General features: G+C 34.2%; 1 protein-coding gene across 12 annotated transcripts in view; it reads left to right on the forward strand.

Moving 5' to 3' along the window:
• The window catches only part of GPHN (gephyrin), an 852,406-nt gene that overhangs the window by 649,894 nt on the left and 175,514 nt on the right, over nt 1-26,998 (forward strand). For all 12 annotated transcript variants that reach the window (XM_007473063.2, XM_056820908.1, XM_001369841.4 and 9 more), the window contains one exon: nt 16,314-16,356. In XM_007473063.2, coding sequence (XP_007473125.1) covers nt 16,314-16,356 — 43 coding nt within the window. The remainder of the gene's footprint in view (nt 1-16,313; nt 16,357-26,998) is intronic.

Genomic DNA, 26,998 nt, shown 5'->3' on the forward strand with positions numbered 1-26,998 from the left:
AGAGGATAGGATAACAATGAACTAGAATTTAGGGCACTTTACAACTTCCACTTTTCTCTTTCCACAAAAAGCACTTTTCTCACAACAACCCTGGGAAATAGGTGGTATAAGGAATATAACTCTATTTTACCTGAGAAAACTGAGGGGGTTAGAGAAAATCAGTTTTGTAGGCTCACATTCTAGTAAGTAGCAGGATCAAATCATCTTTTGACACTTATCTCAGCATTGTTTCCACTATACAACACACTGTAAACATAGATTTTGAAAAGCAAATTTTTAGTCATTTGTTAAATTAAGAATATTATTGAATATTTCAAAATTATCTACATGAAAAATTATGGAGCTGTTTGTACTGACTGATAAAAGACTACTGCCTTTTTAAAAATCATAATTACTACTCTGAATAAATTATTCTGTGGCATTTATAATTTTGATAATTCTTTGCATCTGTATCATGCCTTGTCTCCAGAGAGCTCCAAGAACTTTAAAATATTAATTTGTCGCCATTGGCAGCATCTTTGTGAATTTCATCCAGTTTTTAAACATGAGGCATAGAAAAGTAAAGTACATTGCCTCGGGTTATTCTCAAACAGTAAAAGGCCAAGCCAGAAATAGAATTGGAGCATATGTGGTGATTACCCCCTTTATATCTATGAACTCTCAGCAGGTTGAAACAAAAGTACCAGCTGACTTTTTCAGTAGCTAGAATATCTATCCATTTGGGGGCTATTGACCTTATCATATGAGTTTTTATTGAACTGAAATTTGTTGGGCATTGGGAATTGTATTTCTTTAAAGGTTTGTTTCATGCCTGCTGGCATTTGTCAGTTAACTCGGGGATAAAGAGTGATTATAAGCATATGTCACATGAACCTGATAAAGAACTTGGCCTGATTTACATGTTCAGTTTGAAAATGCTTTCATGCTACTTAATTGGTTCATCATTTTTGTTGTACTGGAAGGTGAGACTAAAACATTAGTGATTCTTAGGATGTCTACTCTGGCTGATTCCCTTGTAATGATACAGATTTTAAGATGGGATTTTATTTAGAAAGACTGTTATCATCCATCACCCTTGGAATAGAGCAAGTAAGTTATATATCAAATGCTCAGTCAAATGTACTGTAGTTTTAAAATCTTCCTTGTCTCTTTCTTCCCCCGTCAAATGACCTAGTTTTCCATTTCTTTAACCCTGCTATCATTTAAAGAAAGGGTATCTCTTCCATGGATTTTCTACAACAGATTTGTAAGAGTATATAACAAAATGGAAAAGAATGAGCTTGAAATTTTAATTTATGTACTATGAGATTGCTAATAGATGTTTTGACTTCCATGACCTTTCTACACCATGTTTCCTTTGTATTAATTAATTTACTTGCTCCTATTTTTTTCTAAGCCTATCCTCACATAAGAAAATGATAGTCTATTTTTGAAAGACCATTGGAGCCATATTACAAAAGGAGTTGCCTAGAGCCATCACTGACCCTTATATAATGTTTTCAAGTTTTCAAAGGCCTTTAATCCATGGCTGATTAGATCCTCACTCCAATCCTATGTAGTAAGTGCTGCAGATATTATTATCTGTATTTTGTAGATGATGATGATGATGATGATGATACTGAGGACCATAGAAGTGACCCACCAGTAGTCACACAACCAATAAATATCTGAGAAGGGATTTGAACTCAGGTCAAGTCTTTCCTCCAAACCATGCTGCTTTCCCTATTCAGGAACAAATGAATAGGGCTTACATTCAGAAGACCTGGTGTTGAAATTTGACTTCCATAAATTTGCTGTATGACTTTGGAAAAATTATTTCCCCTCTTTGGATCTAAGTGTCACCACATGTAAAAATGAAAGGGTTATTTATCATAGGCAATTGCCAACACTTCTTTATAAATTATTAAATTCTAAATCCTGTAAGCAAAATAGAAGGCTCATCTCCATATGCCAACAGTGTCCCTTCCCTCACCAGAGCTGTCTTAACCTCCTTATTTCTAGTTCTTTATAGGCTGTCATAGTTAAATGTTCTTGTTAGTAAGCATGGCACAAGCTTCTGCATGTCTCTTTGGTATGGCTAGTGTGTGCAACTTTATTGAAAGGAAAATTTTTATTAGCAATCTAGCCACACAGATTTTTTTTAATTTAACTTTAATAATTATCTGAGCTTCTGGATCCTGTACAGGGACTGGCAAAGGAAGAGAATTCCCCCTAGATAGGGTAACTGTGATAAAAATGAGAAAACTAAAATGAACTTGCTGCTTATTGCAATTAGATGCTTCTGAATTCCAGGCCAGCATCCTTCTATGAATGAACTAGGGACTTAAGGACTGTATCATTTTCCCAGACACAGATATGTTATCTAGTCATGAAAGAATACTTTAATAGACCTGTAATCTCACTGGTGTAGTTTCTCATTTGGAAAATGCAGACCTAGCCATACCTCTTATCTGAGCAACTTTTGCCCAATTCCTCTTATAAATTTTCTACAGTGAGCTACCTTCTCAGACTTTTCACATTATGCGGAAGCACATTGCAGTCTCCTTGTTGCCTCTCACTCATATTATATGACATTGATATGTCTTTTTATCGTTGATGTTATCTTTTAACATTGCAACTCATTATCGGAAAGATGATGCAGCCTATTCAAATTCATGTGTATCTCTTCATTGTGATATGGATGATCTAAAATTTTAATTCGGAAGTTCCATGATTCTGCCATTTAACAATGTCAACCAGTGGTTTTCAAAAGATGATTTCTGGGAGAAGCTCAGGGTCATTGAAATCACTATGCATTTTTCAAAGTGCAATTTTGCCAGTTCTCTTCCCTCTGAAGTTTTAGGCCTGGATCATTTAAAATACATGTACAAAGGGAGAGGAGGGAAAAGAATATTTAGAACACTCAAACTTAAGAGATGATATGAGGAATTAGCAACACTAGCTAGAAGCAGTGTCCTCAAATACTTAGCCCAGTGTTTGAAATATAAACAATTAGATCAAATTAAGACTGACTTTAATTGTCTTGCAATTAAATTTCACAAATTAATCATCCAGCTCAAAATTACATCAAATATGACTGAATTTGTTCATGTCTTTGGCAAAGTTCAAATTATTTTTAATGTACCTACTATGATACACATTATCATCAGTAATTATAATTTACTGGTTCAAATGTCAGAAGGCCCTTGATCAGTTCCATTATACATTCTTCTTGCTTATTTGAACACCTAACTAGATACTAATAAATATCTTATTGATGAAAAATAGATGTCTTGCTTTGTTTTCTATTTGCAATTTCATATTGAAACAATGAGAAAGTAATGAAGGACCATGAATCTTATCATTTAAGCTCTGAATCCTAAAATAATGATTTTTTCATTGAATCTCTGGGTTTTAGTACTGCATACAGATTTTCCAGTGTTCATTCCACAGTTAAGTCCTATCTAGAATTTTCTCAAGGAATAGTAATAAAAGTATAGTACCTAGAACTAGACTATGTTTTTGCTACTCTGAAATTAAAATGTAGGTGAATATGACAGAGACCAGATAGACTTTATAGAATTCCACAGTAATACTTTCATCTTCATCTAAATATCACCTTTATCTCATCTCCTTTTATTCATGGCAAGTATGGAAGTCAATACATGGCCATGCAACTTAGTGTAATTGATGAACTTTAAGAGTTTATAAAGAGTAGGAATAGTCAAACATTCACAAGTTGAAAAGAAAGTCACAATTATCTTGGGTTGTTCATTTAATCTAGACTGCAGTTCACATAGTAAGTGTTTGAGGCCTGTGCTGAGTTTTCCTACACTATAATTCTCTACTAGTAACATCACCAAAAGCTGCCTTCTACATTTGAGAACCATAGCTTTAGCCTTCCTACATCATCTTCCTTTCACCAGAATTATCTTTCAGAACATTTTGAAATCCATGTCTTGGGACATTGGTCTATAAACCTCCAGTCTGAGCCATTTGCATTCTGCTTGCCTGAGCCACTGCTGCTAGTCTGTGCATCTCCTGATACAGCTTTCCATCTGCTTGAACATTTTAGTCATACTATACTAATGCTTCAAGCTGTGTTTGAAAATTACTTTAGTTCCCTTTTAAATATCCCTCCCACAAGGGAAACGTTGCTACTGCTATTCTGATTACCTCCAAGGTTAGTCAAATTACATACCCTTTCCTTTATACAAATGTCCTTTTGTGTCTTTTTCCTAAACCTTTGGCCATCTCCCTATATAGGTATTAAAAGATGGTTCGATAACTGAATAAATAATGGCACTTTAGATGCTGACTGTGTATATTAGTGGTTGAAAGTAATACTCAAAACATCCCATGGTCTCCTGTTCATTATCTATATTACTTTCACTCATTTCCTATATCTCTTCCCCACATTTTTCTTTTCTGTGGATCTTTTTCTGCAAAATTTTTCTTCACAACTACTCTTCCCCTTTGCCTTTGGCTCCTGGCACACCCTCCTCTGCTTCTCCTATTCATCTGCCTTTGGCTTCCTAAGGCCCACTGACCTTGCCCCAGTTTCAAACACTGAGCAATAGCATAATTCCAGCAACTATTTTTAAAAAGAATGTTTCCATTCTGCAGTGATATGCAAAATAGGAATAAGCACACTTGACATACAGTGCTCAAAAAATATATGCTACACCATTATCTAGTACCAGTTCACAAAGGGTGCCACTGAGCCACAAAGACATGGATGATAAATTATGGATGAAACCAACACAAACAATGCAAGCATAATTTATCCTAACAGTTAAAATCTCAGCATATGAAACAACACTGTCAGAAGCTTTAAAAGAAAAAGGCTATTTGTGATTGTTTAACTTGGATAAAATATTGTGTTAATGAGAATAAGGTTATAGGAGTGATTACAATATAAACTAGTAAACATTATTGTATTCTGTGGTCACAGGTCTAAGTTAGGCATATTACTAATATTTGCACAGTGCACAAGGGAAACAAATCAAGAGATTGTATTGAACAACATAAAATGAACACAACAGTAAAATTTCACTATTTGGCCTTACTGTGGGAAAATATCAATCTGAATTTTTTTTCTCCAGTAGAATTGTCTTTGTATATGAAAGACAACAAATTTTACAAATAGAAAATGTAAATACAAATAGATAAATGTAAGCATAATGTTTTTATATGTATACTTTGACTATATATTGTTATATAAATAGATTAATTTTCATCCTGGTTGGAGAGATAGTGTGATAAAAATGGAATGTACCACATTTTTAGGGTCCTTTTAATCCAATGATTATCCCAGTCAGAGCCTATATTTATTTTTTTTAAGTCCCAGACTTAAAAAGTAGTATTATTTCAGTGATTACCTGTGCATATGTTTTTGTGAACAGATTTACATTTACAAAAGCTTTGTGTTCTTTTTTTTTAGCTAGTGCTTAGAATGTTTCTTTTGTTTTTTAACTTTGGTAGCTGATGGAAAAAATTTTTTTCATAATTCAGTTTTCATTGGTCTTTTGATTCTGTCCCATGACATATTCATTAGTAAACTAGGATAGTAGATAAACCACACAACTGTTAATTGAGGGTGCTAATAGCTGTAAAATAGTAACAAAAGAACATTTCATTCCCAAGAGAATGAATCAATATTAATGTGGGGTCATAGCAATTAATATCTTCATGCAAAGATCTAATTATAATAAAGTGTCAATTAACCATCACCTTACTAATTTTAATCATAAAATCATAAAACAGCCACAAACAAAAATAGCACAAAACAAAAAAATAAAAACAACCCCTGCATTTTAAAGCCTAACTGGGTTAAGCTGACTTCTATAGTTCCTTTTAGCTTTAGTTCTATAATTTGGGAAGAAAAGAACAAATGAAAAGGAAAACCAATATTCTAAAATCAAACTTCTAGAGAATGCCCTGGGATGCATGTCTATTTAGTTCCCTGTCTTAAGTATAAAGAACTGCACAGTGAAAACTTATGTCCATAGTAATGACCCTCAGAAACTATGAGATCTTGAATCACAAAAGATTCAGTTGCATTCACCTAACTATACTTCAGATACTTTAATTGGTTTATACTCTCATAATTGTGGGTAATCCCTCCATCATCACTATTGATTATGTGAGTAGTTTACTTATAGATTGAGTAGATTCTGCCTTATATGAGAGGTCTCAGAGTAGAACACTCTCTCTAGCATTTCTTCCTTTAGACTCTGCTGCATTCAGATGCCTTAAAGCAGCTTTAATATGCAATTAACAATTCATGTGATTAAAAGAGCATATCCTCTTATACACTTATAAAAATGGATTATATTAGATAAATCAATCCAGTATCCTGAAGACCAGGATTTAGAAAAGATACTCTTTTAATCTGAACATCATATTCTAACTTCAGCGAAAGACTTTCTAAACTAAACTTTCTTGTAATTTATACTTCAGATGGAGAAGCTTATATACTTTTTAGCTTAAACACAGCTCAGAAGTTACAGGATTTGGGAGCTGAGATTTAAAAGATCATATATAGTTTAACCATAATTATAACATTGCCTTTTTTGATCATCTAATCTCAATTCAAAGAACTTCAGTGAGTGAGGAAGTCTACCTTAAAGGTTGGCCACTGCCTTTTTTAAACAGCTCTAAGTGTTAGGATATTTGCCCTTATATTGACACTAAATTTTCATCAACTTTTACTCATTATTCATAGTCCTATACTTTGTGCTAAAATAAGTATAACATCCCTTCCACAAAACGGCTCTTCAAACTCTTCAAAATAATTTAAGTTATCACATTACTACCAAAGCCCTCAGTTCTTTGGGCTAAACATACCATATTCTGTAACTACCTCATATATGATAAAGTTTAGAACCCCATCACCATCCTGGGAACCCTCCTCTGGTTATCTATAGCAATAGCTAAGGACCTTGACTTTGATTCTAAGAAGAATTCTAAAAGGCACTGTTATAAGGGATGGTTTATGAACACTCAGAAAGGGATGTGGCAACCCCTGTGAGGCAGTACAGATTCAACAGGAAAATCAAAACAAGAACCTACTTTTAGTTTTATAATTGGCACTGTTTAGAATCTGAAGATAGGAAGTCATATCTGTTCAAACATATTAAAAATAGATTAAAGTTCTATTAGAAAAGGCTAATTCTATTAAATTATTCTCTAAACCAAACTTGAACTGACATTTGGCCTAATTTTTTCTTGTTTATTCAGTCATGTCAAATTCTTTATGACCCCATTTGAGGTTTTCTTGATAAAGATACTAGAGGAGTTTGCCATTTCCTCCTCCAGCTTATTTTATAGATGAGAAAATTCGGGCAAACAGGGTTAAATTTCTTGCCCAGAGTCGCATAGCTAAATAAATGTCAGAGGCCAGATCTAAACTCAGGAAAATGAGTCTGAAACTCATGCTCCATTTCATAGGGTAAATATCATCTCTAATAATTATAACCTCATTATACATTTTATCTTATATACTGAATCATGAAATCTTGGTTTTGAAGGGATGATAGAACTTTTTTAAAAATATTATATCCAACTACTCACACAAGCCAATCTCAGCTTATTTCTGAAGTTCATTATGATAATTTAAAAAATCACTTAATGTATCCCCAAATGAAACAAGTTCATTTGAGACTATCTTCTATTAGATTATCACTGGAATTGTACACTGATTCCAAGTAGTGTAAATAATTGAGTATTTAACATAGTTAAATCAAAACATCGGGTGTGATTTTTGGTTGTAGTTTTATCTTCATAACTATATTCTGGGATCATTGAAACAATTGCAATTTCCTAAATATTCTCTACTCTTCCTATTAAAATTCTGAGCCTATTTAATTATCCATCTTGAGAGCATATAAGATACATCAGTTCACCTAATTTTATATCAAAGTCTGGAAAACAAATATTCTTCATCCACTTAGTTTTTTCCTATATGGATAGTTTAGTTAGACTAAATTTATTTTTTGAGTCACAATAGATCTCATTTAGGAGGCTCCTCAGTGTTCTCTGGCTTGAAGCAATCAATATAATGCCATCTATAAATAGGAATATCTCAAGGACCTCTTTTTCTACCAGGAATCTCTTCTATTTAAACTCTTAGGTAAATATCATCTAAGCCAAGTTCCTCCCATCGATTAATACCAACATTTTAATAAGGCAGTAAAACATAGCATACCATAGTTTTAAAAACTTAAAGTTTTAGATTACCAAAAGGATAATGTTATACATAATGGGTTTTAATATGTTACCAGTGATTACCAATAAGTATGTAAAGGAGATGTACAAACAGAAAAAAAATGGATGGACTCATTATATAGCAGATCAAGGGATAATCAGGGATACAACCTAATAAGAAATCTAGAGGGAAGTGCTTCTGTGTATTGGGTGGCATACTGGATAAAGCTCTAGGTGTGGAGTCAGGAAGACTTGAGTTCAAATTCTAGCTCAGAAATTTAGTAGCTTTCTATCCCTGGATAAGTAATTTAATCTTTCTTGGTTTCAGTTTCCTCATTTGTACAAATGAAGGGTTGTATTCAGTGACTTCTAAGGTCCCTTCCAACTCTAAATATATGATTTTAGAACCTTGTAGAGAATTTATTGGAGAGTATGGACAAGAGTTGCACAGGACAAGAATATGTGGATAATTTTCAGTCTGCAGAGTTGGAGATCATAGATCCATCAAAGTTATATTTTGCTTAAATCAGTATTAAAATTAATACCTCTTCCCTGGGAACATACTGCCTTGAAAATAAGGAAATGATCCATATATGCCCTTCATGGCAAGAATAAACTAGACTGGAAAGTATGTATGTGCCAAAAAATAATTGAGAATTTACTATAGTTAGAGGGGGAAATTTTTTTATACCCCAAGAAATAAAAATCTGTATTATGATTCAACTCCTTCTTCTATGAGTCATGATGATATCCTAGTAATGTACTTATGGATATTCTAAGTATTAAAACTTGTAATTTTCTTTAAAAAAACAAAACTAAACTCTCAAATATTCCTGTTATGTCCTAGAGCAGCAAAGAGGGGGCCTTTAGTCTGCAGTGGTGGCACCAAACCCTTTCACCTGCCATCCTTAGAAGAGCTGAAAACTTGAAAAGATTTTCATTTAGGTGTTAATACTTTTTCTCTTCATAGCAACTCATGGGAAGGCAACTCACATGATCTCCAAGTTCCTTTCTGACTCCAAGACTTTTCCTCTAAGACATGGGTCACAATATGTATTTGTAAAGAGAGTTCCAAACCAATACCATCATAAATGTCTTAGAATACTAAAGATACAAAACTGAAAAGAGAAGCTAATATTAAAACTACTCGCTGGGAAAACCCAAGTTGCTTGAAATTTTTGAAACTCTATCTCCAAATGTGTATCTATATTCTTGGTAAAAGACACTGCCACAGACAGTATTGCTATCCATATGCAGGTGAGGCCAAAGATCCAATGAGTAACCACAGTGTATATTGGATACATCCTTCTATTGATTTGGGACTTACATAGTCTAAAACTAAATAATGGTTCCATATAATTAATTAATCTAACCATAGGGATAAATCTTGTGAGTAGCAATCAGTGGACCATGACATTTAACATTGCCTAGAAATCTGTATCTTCTATAATGTTTATGCCAGTTTTAGACAGTGTTACTCTGTCTAGTGGTTTTTAACATGGCCTACAAAATGGACAGTTGGCTAATTAAAGGATATATTTTAAAATATTTCTCATTTAAATTGCCCTATGATATACAAAGAACCAGGTAGAATTGAAAAAGATTTCTTTACACAAACATGTTTGCAACTCCTACAAAGTTAGCCCTAGATTTTAATAGTTCTTATTCACCTTTATCTTCCCCTATCTAAATCACTGGTCTATGAGTTATAAGTTTCTCTATAGACTTTAATGTGCCATTGCATGATCTGAGGGCAAGCCATTGCTCATAGTTCTCCAGCCTATAAGTTAGACTTGATGTTTACTGAACAAGAATATCTTACAAAGAACTTAATTAAATTACTTCAAAGCATTTTTAATTCTGTGTTATTTCAAAAGATATAAGACCAAGGCACTATAACATTATCTGACTTTACATGAATGGATTTTCATTAAGGTCAGATGGGTCAGTCATATATGTTTTAATTGTTTTCTTGGATAACTTACATGAGAAAAATTATAAAGGAGAAATCTTTCTTAAGCAACTATTCCATTTTTTTTTACCTTTAGAACTGAAAAGAGAAAGAAATAGTCTGAGAATTTCAAGTCTGAGAAAGATGGTAGAATTGCTAGATTAGTGTTTAATTAAATCCAAATTTTCTTTTCCCCTTCTCCTTGAATAGACTTTTAAGATTAATATTTGGGGGCAGCCGGATGACTCACTGAATTGAGAGCCATGCCCACAGATGAAAGATCCTGGGTTCAAATGTGATCTCAGAAACTTCCTAGCTGTATGACTGAGAAAGTCATTTAATCCCCATTACCTAGGTCTTACAACACTCTTCTACCTTGGAACTAATCACATTATTGATTCTAAGACAAAAGGTAAGGGTTAAAAAAAAGATTAACAGTTGGGCAAAATACTTAACCAACAATTTATTGCTACTTTGACTTCTTCCCATCTTCCCAGGCCCTGACATCTGAAGAAGAGTCACCCAGAGGAGTAGTTCTGAAGAGCTTCTTAAACTATCGTCATTTAAAAGATACTTAGCTTTTAAATAAACCTAGCTCCATTTAAGAATTAGGGCCAGAAAGGCCACTGGCAGCATATAACCCCAGTGATCTGATCACACAGGAAAGTTCTATCCCATTTTTTTGCTAGAGAATATCCTTTTCTCTTGGAAAATTAAGAAACCTCAGATCCTGGCTTTAAAAACATAGGGTGCAAAAGTCAATTCAATTAACTTCATACATTTTTAATAGTAGTATTTTAAATGGTATTGGGGTTGGTATTTTTTTAATAAACTCCTACTCTTCCTTGTAGCAGATTACTCATTTATTATATTTGACATATTTTCATGTTGTATACCTACCTTTAAGCAGGATCAAATGCAGTAGATGAATTTCACACTTCATGATTGTTAAGAGATTAACTATGACAACAGCTGAAATAATCCGTAGTGATTTGGTCTCAATGATAAGATGGTATATTCCATAGTAATTGTTGTTGTTGTTGTTGTTTTATAGAGCTCAGAAATCAGTTCTGTTTCTGAAATAAAAACTGTTGCCACATTCAGCCATAAAATCTTTATCATGTTCCTATAGCCTTTCTTCATAACACTAGGTAGCAATGGCATTACTGATGTATCCTACTGAAGAACTGTCCAAGTGATTTTTTTCTACATTAGGTTCAAATAAGATAATGTCTGGACTTTATCCATTCAAAAAATTAGTGGAGAGGATACATTCACAGTGTTTGCTCTACCATCCTTCAGCCCTGTCAGTGCCTTTGATGACTATAGGAGCAGCCCAAAACATAGATCTCTCCAAGTGGCAGGAGATAGATGGGGATAGCTTTGCTATACTGACTTGTTGATGGGTAATATTGAAAAAAGAAATGTCAATTCAGGAGTTCCCAAGGAATCACTTGACTGTATCACTAGAAGCATATTTGGGCTGTTATCCTAATATCACATCTGTCCTGAATGAAAAACACACTATACAGAAAAGAAAACACAATGAAACCAAATAAAGGAAAAAAATATTCAGATCATTTTTAACAAACTGATTGTAAACAGTTAAGAGTGAGAAGAGTATATTTCTCATAGGTTATTATTTAGATAGTATTTTCAATAGAGAATTTAATGGAAATTTTCATAACATTTTTCTAAATAGGTAACATTTAATTTTATTTCCTTTTAGAGCACATTAAAAGATTGAGATTTTAAAAGGGGACTTTTAGCACCACCCTTTCAGAGCTTCTTAAAATGACATAAGTAGGCAGGCATAAATAAGTCTCAATCTCTGAAATAAACTATCAACCAAGAATAAAGATATAGGAAGATATGATCTAAGACTATAAATATAGCCAAAGTTTTTATCTCATGGGCTCTTTAATGTCCACACAGAACAGACAGCATCTTGACATATAGGGCCTTATACACCAGACCCCAAGTAATAACCAATTGCTCAAAACTTTTCAGTTTGCAACCATATTTTACAGGTTGATACCAGCATATATTTCATAAAGAGTTAAAGTTATAAAGGTGAGCAGCAGAAAACCAGTAATTCTTTAAACCTGAGTGGTGTTAATCTATGATTTATTGTATTCACCATTCAAATACTTTGTCATCCAGATACAACCTGTTCTTAAAGTGAGCTTCAATTTATGTGCTCCTTTCTTTCCTCAATTCTGCAGAATGCAAAGGAGGAAAGATGTTAAACACACATTTGTACTTAACCACCCAGTGTTATAAATATTTTCTGGCTTCCACTGGAGAGCCCCTGACATCGCAAGGAACGGTGATCAAAATTCCACACACTAGCTTCAAGCTGGGGGCTCGTAGCTACTGCAGCATTAAAAAGGGGTCTTGTCCTGGCTTCTTTAAATAAGCATGGTGATGGGATGGTTTAAGGGAAGAACACCTCTCAAATCACATGACCACTGCTGTGCTTCATGTGTCCTGCTTCTTTCATTACAGCTTGGCCACTGACATTCTTCCCCTGTAATTTAGTGGGTGTGTGTGTGTATATATGTGGATGTGTAGTTGCTGGTGGTTACACATTATGCATGCCTCTTTCAGTGTTAGAGTGATGTGCTTCCCTGCTGTGCCACAGGTTATGGGTCAGCCCTTTCCAATTTTCTATGTTCCTAAGAGTTGGGTCTTCCGTTATTGGTGTGCGGTTCATGTAGTTGTGATGTGCACATCTCTGAACTGTTCATGTTGCATTAAACATGAGTTGAAATGCTGTCCCATGAGAATTAGCTTTTCACGTTGAGCTGAAAAAGTCTTCATTTCTGTGTAGCAATTCATGTTACTATAACCTATGGCTTTCAATTGTACCTCCATAATGAAGACCTGACTTTAAACACTGTGCTATTCTTGTTATGACCTAAGCATAAGGTAAGTGACTTCTCTAACTGTATCTAAAGATTGTGGTCATTAATTTAAATTTTATCTCTTCTTTTTTTTTTGCATTTTTACATTATTTTTTTCACCTCTAGTTTGTGCTTTTTTCATCTCATTTTCTGTTTGACCGCTTAAGATTTCTTTAAGAGCATTATGATCTTCAGCAAAATATGTACCATAGATTTAAACACATCATACATATTGTCATGAATAATTTGATGTCCCAGAGCAGTCTTGAATGGTAACAGAAAATATGTATCTATATTGTCAGTAAACTTTATGATGTTCATTTCTTCCACTGGCTTTAATACTACAGATTGTATTTTATGCATGGTTCAGTGTTTATTCCAGTGGTAAGATGAATCAGTTTTCAATACTGGAGAATCAGGAGTTAAATATGGTAAAATTGAATGTTCTGAGGGAATCATAAAGCAGATATTCTGACATTGTCCCTTTTATTGTCCCTCAGAAGGCTGGGAGTTGATGAAATCCTAGTTCTGTTTTGTTTTTCAGACTTCCTTTTTTCCAATGAGTACAGCCAGGGTAAGGTAGAGAGAAAAATCCACAAGACATGAACCTTCCTATAGAATTGGAGTCGGGCGTGTGTTACTTTCTCTGTGGCATGCGTGAGATCAAGGGTAACAGTTGTTTCCCAAATCCATCTGTTCCAGCAAATCCCATTACATTGTGTGTGATGGTACAGTGGAATCTTCAGCTTGGGGTTTTATGAAAGGATTGAGAATTTGAAATTTTACAAGTCTCATAGTGTAAGGTAGAGGGGAAGGGGCCCATTTTAAATGGGTTTTGAAGTATGTCTAAACTTTAGCACCGGGCATTTTTTCTAAAGTTATTTTTCCCATTTCTTTATCTTTACATCCAGAACCCTTGATGTTTAGAAAGCATTTATATTAAAGGTTGTTTTGTGTTCTGGGTTTATTGTTGTTTTTTTTTATTTAAAGATTTCCCCCAAATCTGGCACCTTGTTATCCAAAGTAAAATAATTGGGAACATTATACTGCTGTTTGTCGGCTGTGTGCCAACATTGAGAAATGCTCGTATATAGTTAGTTTAATCTGTTTCTCATCATCCAGAACCCTCTTCCTTCCCAGCTTTGAAATTTGTGGGAAGAAAGTTCATTTCCATTTGGCTCATATTGCCACATCACATGAATGTTAGATTTTTGTCTTTAAGCACTAAAGCAAGGTTTCATTTGGGGTCTCATTAATCTATCATATGAACAAGAATGTTTTTATATAGCCATACCAAGAAAATTCTTCTATTTTTTTAATGATAGCTAGTTCCTTACCATCATTGTCATTTGGACATTTTGCAAAGTGATATGCTTTTGGTACATTTTAATAATTTTGAATGATATCTGAACTACTCTGTTCATTATAAATTTCTTGGCTTTGTCCATACACTGACTCTGCTATAGGTTGGAAGGGCTTAAAGGTGAACTCAGGAGAAATAGAGGTTATCACATGAGTAACTATTACTGATCAAAGAAATTGCTTTCCATTCTCAAACGCTTTGCACTATGGGTTTGAGCTCCTTCTCTTCTACACTTTGTTGAAGATTCTCTTGACTTCCATTTGACTCCTTTTAGCGCTTTACTCTGTAACCTTTCTCCCCACTCCCACTTTCCTTTTCCTCTCCATCCTTTCTCCCTCTTTTAAAAAGCTGCTTCTTTTGTTTCCTGAATCACTTTTTTTTAACTTAGTTTCTCTTTTAACAAGCTTGTCTATTACTGTTTCTATTTCTTTTCTCCTTTAGGACTGTGGTGGTTATTGTAGTTATATTAATTTTCATTTCATGATGTGCCAACTTGCTTGTTTATTTTGTATGGAACCCATCTTCCCTTCTTCCCTGTGGTTTTCAGTGAGAAATAGAAAAATTGTAATCATGTAGACGATGTACCCTCCCCTAGGTCTGCCTATCTGCCCTTCTTCATCTCTAAATCTAATTCACTCAAACCCTTCCCTTTTTCTCACTTCCATTTCTTTTTTTTTATATATACTGTATTTGTCTTAAACTGTCATCATTCTTTTCCTTTTGGTCCAGAACTATATTTTAAGAAAACTTTTAAGAAAAAAACTTTCAGATTGGCTCCACTTTTTCATGTCCTAAAAAATAGTCCAGTGCAATAAAGAAATAAAACATCTGAGCCAAAGGAGGACAATTTTGACATTTCTTTGGAAATTTTTATTTTTAATTTCATTTTTTGTGTGGTTTTTAACTTCTTGTGTGTATGTTTGTGATTTTTTTTAACATTAACAATTTTTTTTCAGGGAAGGACAACCATAACCCACCCTAAGTTGCAACATTCCTTTCATAAGTTGTTTCATTATAATAAGTAGATTTTGTTAAACTATAGAATCCAGTTTGTTGTGTGAATGTACCTTTGGGGCAAGCTACTGTGGAGCAGAGAAGAGAGGTTTGGAGTTTTTAATAAGTCCTGATTCCTTTAAAATTAGCAGAAAGCCCTAACATCTTCTAGCAAAAGAGCCTTTTAGAGGCTTGCAGTCTTTTATCCTTAAAAGGAATTTCCTTCTCTTACCTTAAATACTAAAGGGGTTTCAGGTTTTTTTTTAATGAGTTTAGTAGAATAAACATATACATACTTAGACAGATTATTTAAATGATAAATCCAAGAATGGAAGACAAATTAAGCTCAATTTTTTCGATTTTTATTGAGAAGCTGATTGTAAAACCACTAAAGCAGTGCTCCTTAGCTTATCATAATCACAAGATAAATTTTCTTATGCTTGGGTTTTTCTTTTTTCTTTTTCTCACCTTAATGGATCTACAAAATAAGACTACAGTTGAATCTTTACAGTACAATTTCCTTACATGAATTGGTTATTTTTCCATTCAAAGGACTAAAAAGTCTAAAAGTGAAGGGTTTTTTTGTATCTTCAGTTAAATCATCAGCCTTGGAATTTTACCCAGATCTTGATTTCACAAGTTCATGAACAAATTGTCATCATTTCCATCTTTGTTCTAGTTCGTAATATACTCTCAAAGTTTATTTTCCTAACTGCCAATCATTACCTTCTTAAAAGCAAGGAGGGAAATGAATATATTGAATATACTAAAGTATATTGAATCCCACTTTTGAGATCTCAGATATATATATAAAGCCTTTGCCTCTAAATCCCAGAAGCTTGCCCGTTAATTCTGCACATCTGACTATCCATGTTATTTTCTGTATCTCATTGAGTCTATACTTTCTCTGCAGGTCCAGTCCAGGTGCAGCAGCAAGGAGAATATTCTCAGAGCCAGTGAGTATTGCATCATTCAGGTGGATTAATACATCAAACCTCCTTACAGATATAAAGGATACTTGAGAATTATGTATTGGTAATGGACTAGCAAAGGAAAGCCATTTCACACATAAGATTGATATGACTTGATGGTTCTAATTCTCAAAGAAAATCCTCTGGGAATTTAAATTTTTAAATGAGTGTGATGTACTCTTTCATGAACAACCCATGGATTTTTTTTCCTTTTTACTAATTTCTTTACCCTATGGTGGGAGTAAAGGAAAGGAGAAAGAAGCAGGTTTATACTGGAATTTTTTTATATGAAGAAATGCCCTATCCCAGTGCAAATCTTCATCTGTTTTATACTTGACAATCCTAAAGGATTGACTTCAGGAACTAAAGGGATTAAGTGGCCACCCAGGATCACACAGCTAGTATGTGTCAGCTTAAATCCAGGCCATTCTGAGTATAAGGTCCCCTTTCTATTCACTCTGCCTGATATTCAAAGTTGCAACTAAATCTATGCAGCTAAAGACAGACTTTGTTATGAGTTTTTATACTGTAATATAAAGATAAGTAGTTGTAGGGGGAAGCTCAGTGACTCAATAGATAGTCAGGCCTGGAGACAGGAGGTCCTGGGTTCAAATTTGGCCTCAGATAATTCCTAGCTGTGTGACTCTGGACAAGTCACTTAATCCCTTAGAACCAAAATCCAATATTGATTCTAAGGCGGAGTTCAAAAAAGAGATAAGTAGTGCTAGTAGTATTGTTTAAGTCAGATCTCAGCCTACAGTAAAATTTTAAGGAATGTAGTTGACAATAGCATAAAGCCAGTTGAGGGGTAAAGGCGAACCAAATGGCTCAATGGATAGACAGCCAGGTCTGGAAACAAGAGGTCCTGAATTTAAATCTCTGTGACCCTAGACATCACCTAACCCCCATTGCCTAGCCAATTACCTTTCTGCATTAGAGTTGTTACTAAAATCAAGGGGGTTGTTACTAAGACAGAATATATGAGTTTAAAAATAAATAAATAAAGCCAATAATATTAAATTATTTGAAAAGGTAGAAGCTATATGGCAATATACCTGATTCTCAAAAAGAAATTCGTGAGAAGATACTCTCATCCTTTCAGTAATTTGTTACTTCAGTAATCTACAATGTCCTCAGTGTAGGTCCTCCATTCACTGAAGCAGATCATAATCTAATGGAATCTTCTTTTCTTGTGCAGTTCTTATCTATATCTTCCCAGGAAACCTTTATAGACAATTTAACCAATGTTTTAAACATCCCCATGGACTTGTTGCTGAACTGTAGATTGGGAAGTCGACTGGTGGAAAGAAGCAAGTGGGAATGAAAAGGAAGTTAGTGAGTATAGATAGCTTTCTCTTAGAATTTGGTTGTGAAAGGAAGGAGAGAAAAAGACCTGTAGTCTTATGAAGTTGTTTTGTTTTGTTTTTCAAATGGCAGAGAATTGAACTTGTTTTATGGATTCAATAGGTATGGGACTGGTAGATAAAGAAAGATTGAAGAGAGAGATGGGAAATAGTTGAAAGAGACATTCACATGGAAGAAATGGGAAGGAATGAGATTAAGGAAACAAGTAGAGAGTTTAGTATACAACTAAATTAATTGTTGCTTTCTTAATGATAAACAATACTTGTTAGAAAATTATAATTATAATCTGAAAGACTCTTTCAATAAGACATCTCCCAAGCTAAGACCCTCCATAATTGATGCGACCACAGAAATAACTTTGACTATTCTTAGCTCATTATTAGACACATAAAATGGGCTTATTCACCTCCATTGTGGAAGATATTCTATTCAGAGCCCAAATAGAAAGTTACTCTCTATAAATGGTAATATCCTCTGGATTCTCTCATTTGTAAACAATATTTTACCACATGTATCAGGTGTAACCTTTTCATTGAGACCTGCAACCATTCAAAAGGGATCAGTCAGATAATCCACATAAGTGATGATGATAGTCTAACTCTGTGGTACCTACTCCCAAAAGACATGTGATCCACAGGGTATGAAGGTGACTCTCCTCCCACCCTCTCCCATTCTATCCTCTCTCATCTTGTTGACTTCTCATACCCAACCTGCTTATTGACAGGTCATTATCAATTGCAATACATATTATTCATATGGGATCCTGCCAGTTATTCCCAGTTGCCTGCCCTTGCTCCCATCTTGCCTATGCATCTTTTTAAATTCTATGTTGGCCTATGACATCTCTCTGCATGCATTACATTGGTCTCTTTAGATAACTCCTTCTTTTCTCTCTCACTAAAATCCCCTCTCTGGAAAGAGTTCATATTTTTAGCCATGAAATTCTATCTGTTCTTACTCTAGTCTTTGAAACTACCTCTTCCAAAATCTCAGGTATAAGTCAGACTATGCCTGGTTTCCCCACCTTTTCTCCTGCTTTTCCCAGCAGGAGCCTTTAAAAACTGAGAGATATACTTCACAAAAGTAGACATGCCTAGTATACCATGTGTTGTGTTATCAAAACTCCTGAAGGGTGATATATAAAGTATTGAACAAACCCACATGACCAACTATAATGACAAAATACACACAGTTGCAGATGCAAGCAAAGTTATAGGAGTAGCTCATCAATGCTTGAGCTTCTTTAAAGTGCAGGAATTGTGCCAAGGATATAGACAGCCATCCATTAGATGCCTCATGTTGGATCCAGTCTAGTAGATTGAGTGTCTACAAGCTTCCTAACAAAGTGGCTAATTCATTGAATGTGTAAAAATTGGTTTTCACAAGATTATATTTGCTTATTAATTGTAAAGTCCCCAAATTTAGGAGACAGTAAAGTTAAATACTCTTTTGAAAAAAAATAGTGACTAAGAGATCTTAACATTGGTTAAACTAACAAGCTGTCAGATTTTGGTGATCAGTGTGGATGATGAAAGGGTGCTGAGTTCTCTCAAAGTGATACCTCAAATCCTTCAAATACATCCTTAGTTGCAAATAGATCTTCCTTCCATGTGATGTAAAAGGTAAATGGAATAATTACAAGATAAAGGAAATTGATAAAATAGATTGAGGGGTAGAACCAGTTGTCAAAGTATAAGGCTGAACAAGAATTGAGTAGGTTATGGTATTGTTGAGACACAAAAAAGAATTCTAATCAGGTGGTCAAAATATTTAGAAGTGATAATTAATTATAAAAAGTTTTAACCAGATGCTTAAGGTTGCTATGTAGATGGGCTCAAGAAACAAGGCTGAAAATTTTAACCATTATGGAAAATAGGATAATTTTGCAATGACTAATAGTGAGTTTGAAATGTTTGTATTTCTGCCACATCCTGAATTTTGACTGTGTTCCAAATAAAGACCAGCCTCCCCACTGTAGTAAAAAGTGAAATGACATAAAACACATCTCTCCCCATTCTATATTTTAAAGGAGAATGAAATATTTCTAAAGAAAAGTAGAATATGAGATGGAAAAGGCAAGGCTTAACTTGCCAAAATGATTAAGAATTCAAGATTATAGCAAAGAAGAAAAAGGAATGGAAAAGGTTAGCTATATAATTAAAACTCAAAGATGCTTTCTGAATAATATTATGGATGATCTAAGGGAAAAGAAGCCACTCACCTACAAAGACTGATATAGTAAAGTCACAAACAATATTAGATGAGAGAAGAAGAGGATCCAATAAAGGTCAGAGGATAAAAGCAAAGCATGGTGATAGTTGGTGTTTCCCTGCTGATGGATACCAAGAAAGATATTTGTCAACCCAAGAACAATTATAAAGAGTTTGTTTGTCTTTCTGGAACATGAATCCAAAACTTTAAAAAAAAAAAACTTCTCAACAAGAGTTATTAAAATGGAAAACAACCTCGAGATTTCTGGTGAGTCACATAGACAAAAACAAAAGTTCCAAAAGAAACCTGAAAACTAATGCCAAAATTATAAATTCATTGAAAAGAAACTAAAGACCAGGGGTGGGGGTGGCACGGGTTATGTTTTCTTCATTGTTGCCCATTGAAGAGAAGGGATACAATAGAAAAAAATTAATTTGAGAAGTGGACAGCTAGCTAAGAATAGGATTTGGATTTCTTGATCTGAGTCCTGGCCAGAGATGGAGTATACCTAACATTGATTAATAAGTATTTGTTTGCCAGGTGTCCTGAAAAAATCTAATCTAATCTTAAACTAAAAAGTATGGGGGGGGGAGAAAATTCTGTGTGTGCATGTATGTGTATATAAACAATATATATATGCAAATTTAGAATCTACAGACTTGTATACAAGATAGATACTAAAACCACAAAGAAAGGATAGCATCTGAGATACCCAGAAATTGACAGGTGGCAAAATCCAAGAAAGAAGATAGTAGTAAAATATATAACCCCAACTGTACATATGTAAATAGCAGAGCTTAGAGAATAAACAATAGTAAATAGAGCAGGTAAGGAATAGGGGATATGAATAAGGTATCCTTCCTTGTGTGAAGAAATTAGGGCATGACAGAAAATTTGAGTAAAAATCAGAAAACAGAGGAAAAAAGCTATTTTTTCATTGTGCATACTACAGACCAACTGGACAGAAAAAAAAGTGTTATATGGGAAGTTTGGAAAACAAATCATGAAGCTGATACAGAGATAGTAAAGGAGGAATTCATTTATCTAGAAATCTGCTTCCCGCTGCCCAAGAGAGAACATCTGTCATCTTTCATCTCCCCTCTTCTATCTCTCTTTTCAAACTTTCTTTTTTTTTCTTCCTATTTCAAGATTTTATGGCCTGAATTTTGACCATTTAGGAAGTTATCTCTTATTTAAAAGAAGAAAAAATATTCCTAACCTGTAGCCTGACATGTTTTTGCAAAACCAGTTAGTGACATTGTGACTAACTCATGGGTATTGAATTGAAAAGACAACTTTATCATTTCCCAGAAGCAGAATAGAGGCCTTCTTTAAAGTACCCCATCTCTACTAATCCAGAGAGAGTGGGTGGCTTTCTGTTGTTCCTGCATCTAAACAGTTCTGCATTTGCTTCCTCCTTTTAAATTAGTTCTGTGAAAGAAGGATTAGACCAACTACCTATATATACACTGTAGAGCAATCCAGGCCCAGTGACTATGAGACAACATATTCTTGTACTATGTATGAAGTAAGAGATGAAGAAGGAAGACTATCAGGGACTTACCTGGTTAGAAATTCATCCCAGTGCCATCTGATCTTGGGCGTTTGCCCAGCCTGTTCAATGTAAGTTTAGTCACTGGTTCACTGGATAGGGAAGAGATGGTTGCCCATGATATGTGTCGTATTTCCAGAGGACATTTTATATCAAATAAGGACAGTTTTCAGTGTAGCAATTGTATGATAGTCAAATAATACCGAAATCTCTCTCACTACCTTTCTAATAATAATAGGCTCTCATGATTAGGTCATTAAATTTAGAAGTTGAAGAAACCTTAGAAATCATCTGATTGAACTCTCTCTAGAGATGAAACTAAGACCAAGAGCGATGTAAGAGTTCAGCCAAGGTCACAATCTGTATTAACTTTATTTAGTTAGGGCCTTTACATCTGTAAATATACAATGGCAATGATACTCTAAAAGGGATTTCTGACCCTTAACTAATTCATGTTGTTAAGTGACACCAAATGCTTAAATGAAAGGTATCTATTAACCACAGTTTGTTTTGTTTCTATAAATTTGCATCAGAAGTTTCTAATGAGTGCTATCTTTTGTTTGGGTTGCTTTTTATTTAATCACTGGATTTAAATTTTATATTGCTGAATTTTTTAAAGATATAAAATTAAATTAATTCAGCTACTTTTGTATTTTTGAAATCTTACAATATTATTCCTACTCCAAAAGCAAACTATTCCAGATTTTCTTTTTTTTTTTTAATGTAAAAACAAGTTTCATACATAGGAAAATCTGAGTAGGACATATTTCTATGAAGTTGAAAGGAGAAAGGGAGCAAAAAACATCCCTATTACTAATATAAGAAAAGGAGTAGGTGAAAAGCAGCAGTTTACAATTTCATCACCACCCTCACAATTGTAAACTTGAAGGGTGGTATTGAAGGAAACATCCTCCTATGTTCCTTTACTTTGGTTTTCTTCTTGCCAGAATTTTTTTTTAATTTAAGACATAAAAATAAAAATTTAGAGAAAAAGTTCTATGAGGCAACTAATGAAGCTTAATCTCCTATGTATTTATGTAGAAGATGAAATAATTTACTTTTTTTTGGAAATTGGTCAGTAAGTATGTGCCTAATATTTGCTGGGCACTGTGCTAAATACTACAGACAAAAAGAGAGGCAAAAGAGATTGCCCTCACAGAGCTTACAATCCAGTGGGAGACAACAGGCAAACAAATATGTACAAACAAGCTATACAGAGGATAAATAGGAAATAACTAAAAGAGGAGATGAGTTGGAAAATGATTCCTATAAAAGATGAGATTTTAATTGGAGCTAGGAGGCAGAGATAAGGAGAGAGAACATTCCAGGCATGGAGTACAACTAAAGAAAATTCCCAGAGTTGAAAGATGGAGTCTCCTATTTATGAAATAGCAAGAAGAGCAGTGTCACTAGATTAAAAGAGTATGTGGCAGAAAGTAAGATGTGAGAAGAGTGAGAAGGTGGAAGGAAGCTAGGTTGTAAAGGGATTTGAATACCAAACAGATGATTTTGTATTTTGCCAGAGATGACAGGGAACCTCTGGACTGTACCTATGCTTTAAGAAAATCACTTTGACTTTTTGGAGTGGAAATAGACATGAGACAGACAGATCTACCAGATTATTGCAATAGCCTAAATGTGAGAGGCTGAGGATCTGCACCTGAGTGAGTGAGAGTATCACAGGAGAAAGGGGGCATATTCAAGAAATGTTGCCAAAGTGAAATTGACAGCCTTTAGCAACAGATGGGAAGTGGAAAGTGTGAGATAGTGAGAAGTCAAGGATGACTCCTTAGGTTGGGCAAATTGTATATCAGATTGGAGATAACTGAAGGTAGTTGGAATGAGAGATTGGAGGTCAGCAGAGAGGTTAGTGCCAAATAGGTAGATTTGCAGATCAGCAGCATAGAGAATGCAATCACCAAGTAAAGGAAAAAGAAAAAAAGGTCCAAGACAGAGCTCTGTAGAACACCTACAGTAGAGGGCAAGACCTGGATCAGGATCCAGCAAAGGGTCAGATAAGTAGGAGGAGAACTAGGGGAGAATAATGTCCTGAAAACCTAGAGATAAGAGAATATTAAGAGGGTGATCAAACTTATTAAAGGACTAAGAAACAGCTGTTGGATTTGACAAGAAACCATTAGCAACTTGGGAGAGAGTTTTGGTGGAATGATGAGGTTGGAAACCAGATTATAAGAAGTTATGAAGAGTCTAAGAAAAGAATTGGAAACAATCTTCTCAAGGAATTTAGCCACAAAGGACAGAAGATATACAATGTTAGTGGGGATAGAGTAAATGAGGGGTTTTTGAAGACGGGGGAATCGTAAGCATGTTTGTAGAGAGTAAGGGAAGGCACCAATACACAGGAAGAGACTGAAGATAAATGAGAAAAAGGGGGTGACAGAGGGAGAAATTTATCAGACAGATGAGATGGACTGGGATGATTTATATAAGTAGTTGGCTTTGCCTTGATAAGATGAAAAAAGGGACTTCACATGAGTCCGAAGTGAAGGAAGAGATAGATAGTGGCAGAAGGTACCTGAATGACATGAAATGAGTAAGAGGGAGGTCAAGGCAAATAGATTCTCTTTACCTTTGCAAAAATTCTAAACTCTGCCCAAAATACATTTACTTCTCACTTCCTAGAATTTCTACCTTCCCACAAAGCAACTCCTGATCTACCCCCAGCTCTGAATGTTTTTCTCCCACCATAATACCCTCTATTTACTGTGCATAAATTTTATACCTATATTTCTCCCCCAGAAAAATTAAGCTCTATGTGCCTGACTCATAGTAAATTCCTAAATAAAAGTTTATTGATTTTCCACAAATCCTGGAAGTTACTCTTTGGTGTCTATAGATTCTTTGGTAATTTAATCAAGAAAGATCTCAGATGCAGTTCCTTTTTAGCTAGGGAGAAAAGGATGGCTCTGCACTTTTGATTAAATAGTGTATATTTCTTTCTACAGTAGCAAAATCCAACTACTCTATGCTCCTGCCAGTTACTTATCCCTCCTTCTAGATGCCTCCTTCTAGAATCCTGTCATGGAAAAAATGTGTATCCTCAGATTTGAAATAGAAAAGAAAGGAGAAGAAACTAACACCATAACATCATTGTCGAAATGAAGCAAGGATGTTAATGAGATGTCATCTTCACATGTAGAACAATGTCTTTCCAATGCACTACTAAACAAAATAAGAAAGAAAACAAAATCATTAGATGAAATCTTAGAATTTGAAGGGATCTTAGAAATCATCTAATAATTTTTTTCTTAGCTTAGCCTTTCATCTAGTTAATATTTTTAAAAAACACAAATATTTTCCTCCTTTTTATCATTTGAGAATATTTCCTTCTTTACAACTAAACATCAGCTGCAGAAGTTTATTCCTGTAACTTAATTGAGCAAGCACCACTAAAATAAGGAGTTTCCCATGTTTCCAAGGTTTTCTCAGCACTCCTATTACAAACAGCTCTCTTATTGGTTTCACATAGGCATTTAATTTTAAAATAATTTTACCACAGAGCTATTTATATTTGTTTAGTGATATTACTATTGCATTGAAATAATACATTGTCAACTAGCATAGGAGTACATTAAATGATGTCAAGAAGAATAGCATTCATTCATATTATTACTATAGCAATGCCAAGTTACTAAAAGAATATTTTTAACTATTCTTTCAACTTCAATTTTCTATAGAGATTTTATTTTTCAACTTCTTCATACAGCTAAGCAGTATTTATATTTATATATATTACACATTTTTCTTTCCTTTTTACTTTCTTTTTTCCTTCCCTTTCCATTTTTGTTCATATAGCTTCACTTTAATTCAAACCAGTCGATTTCAGTTTTTATTTTATTTACACGTAAAGTTTATTCTCAATTCCTATTATGTTGTATCATTTACACTGATAACTCAGTTTCAGACTACTCTAAAAATCATCGGCAGTTTGTTTGAGTTACTATAGCAAGTGAGAAATATGGATTGTGCACTTGAGCTAAAAACAGGAAATCAGATATCTTCCCCTGAGAACCTGGACCCTGTTCAGTCTCTGGACCTTGCTGAGATAACACCACCATTCCCAACCTCCCCATTCCTGCCTTTTCTCTCATCAGTCCCTGTCATGCCAGAATATAAATTGGTTTAATCTGATATATTTCTCCCTATTTGGATTCTTTTCCTTCTCTCTCCAGGAGTTCTGGCTTTTGTGAACTATGGAAATCAGCTTTAACAACAGTAGTAATAACCGCTCATATTTATGTAGCACTTTAAGGTTTTCAAAGGGCTTTATAGACTTTTTCAAATTTGGACCCCATAGTGCTATGAGCACTTTTACAGTTTTAATTCTTTTCAATCTCCACTTACTTCTTAGGCAACTTATGATCATCCTTTTAGAATTTTTAATACATAGCCAAACCCTAAGTTAACTATTTAATGGTCATGTTTTATAGAATCGTAGAGCAGGAAGAGACCCAAAAGCAGTTACTTAATTCATAGGATGGTAGACTTAGATTTAGAAGGAACCTTAGATAGAAATTAGTTCAACCCCCTCATTTTACAGATGAGGAAACTGAGACCCAGAGAGACTAAGTGATTTGCCCAAGGTCACAATAAAGAATATTCCTGTGGAGGGGAGAAAAGTATATATATGTAGTGAGAGAAAAAAGAGTTATAATGAGTTTTGGATGGAGAGAGTATGCATACTAGGACTTTACTTTCATTGAGAAAAGATTGTATCTTCCAGAACTTGAATCCAACCCCAGGAAAGAATATAAATGAATTCCCAATGGCAGCCAAAACTCATAGTCATAGAGAACATCAAAGAAAAATATTCAATATGTTGCATATGAGACCTACCAGATATTAATTAAATTCTAATTCTAAGTGTGTCTGTTTAGAGAAGAAAATCCAAAGGGATAAAAATATGTCTTTGAAAATAATTCTCTGTGAAGTCATTTTCAGCTTACAATTTATAGTACACAGAAACAAAAACAATTACATATATACGTAGTTATAGAACTCAAGTGAAAATTCAGTTAACATTTTGCTTTATGAAACAGTAGTCCTCTAACTTTTATACACTCTGGGGAATCATTTTGCTTCATTCTCTATTTTAACCAAGTGCTCCTTCAATTTTTCCTTCATCCTTATCAGAGATGAATTAATTCATGAGATATTTCTGTCATCTAAACCAATGGAAGATTTCTTCGTACTCTTATGCTGATAATTATCCTAATCATGTTGGGTTTCCAAAAGGTAGAATTAAGAAAAGAATGCATTTCAGGCATGGAGGACATTGTACTCAAATGTATAGATGTTTGAGATAGAGTGTATAGTTGTCTAGAATATAAAATACATCAAGGAGAATAATATGATTTTTTTAATTGTTAAGTCAACAAATATTTATGAAATGCTTATATGGTGCTGTGCTGGGAATACAAAGAAAGTAAAAACCATCCCTGCCCTCAAGGAATGGAAAGTAAGAGAGCAATTATTATT

Source organism: Monodelphis domestica, chromosome 1 (genome assembly GCF_027887165.1).
Source record: "Monodelphis domestica isolate mMonDom1 chromosome 1, mMonDom1.pri, whole genome shotgun sequence".
Classification (NCBI taxonomy): domain Eukaryota; kingdom Metazoa; phylum Chordata; class Mammalia; order Didelphimorphia; family Didelphidae; genus Monodelphis; species Monodelphis domestica.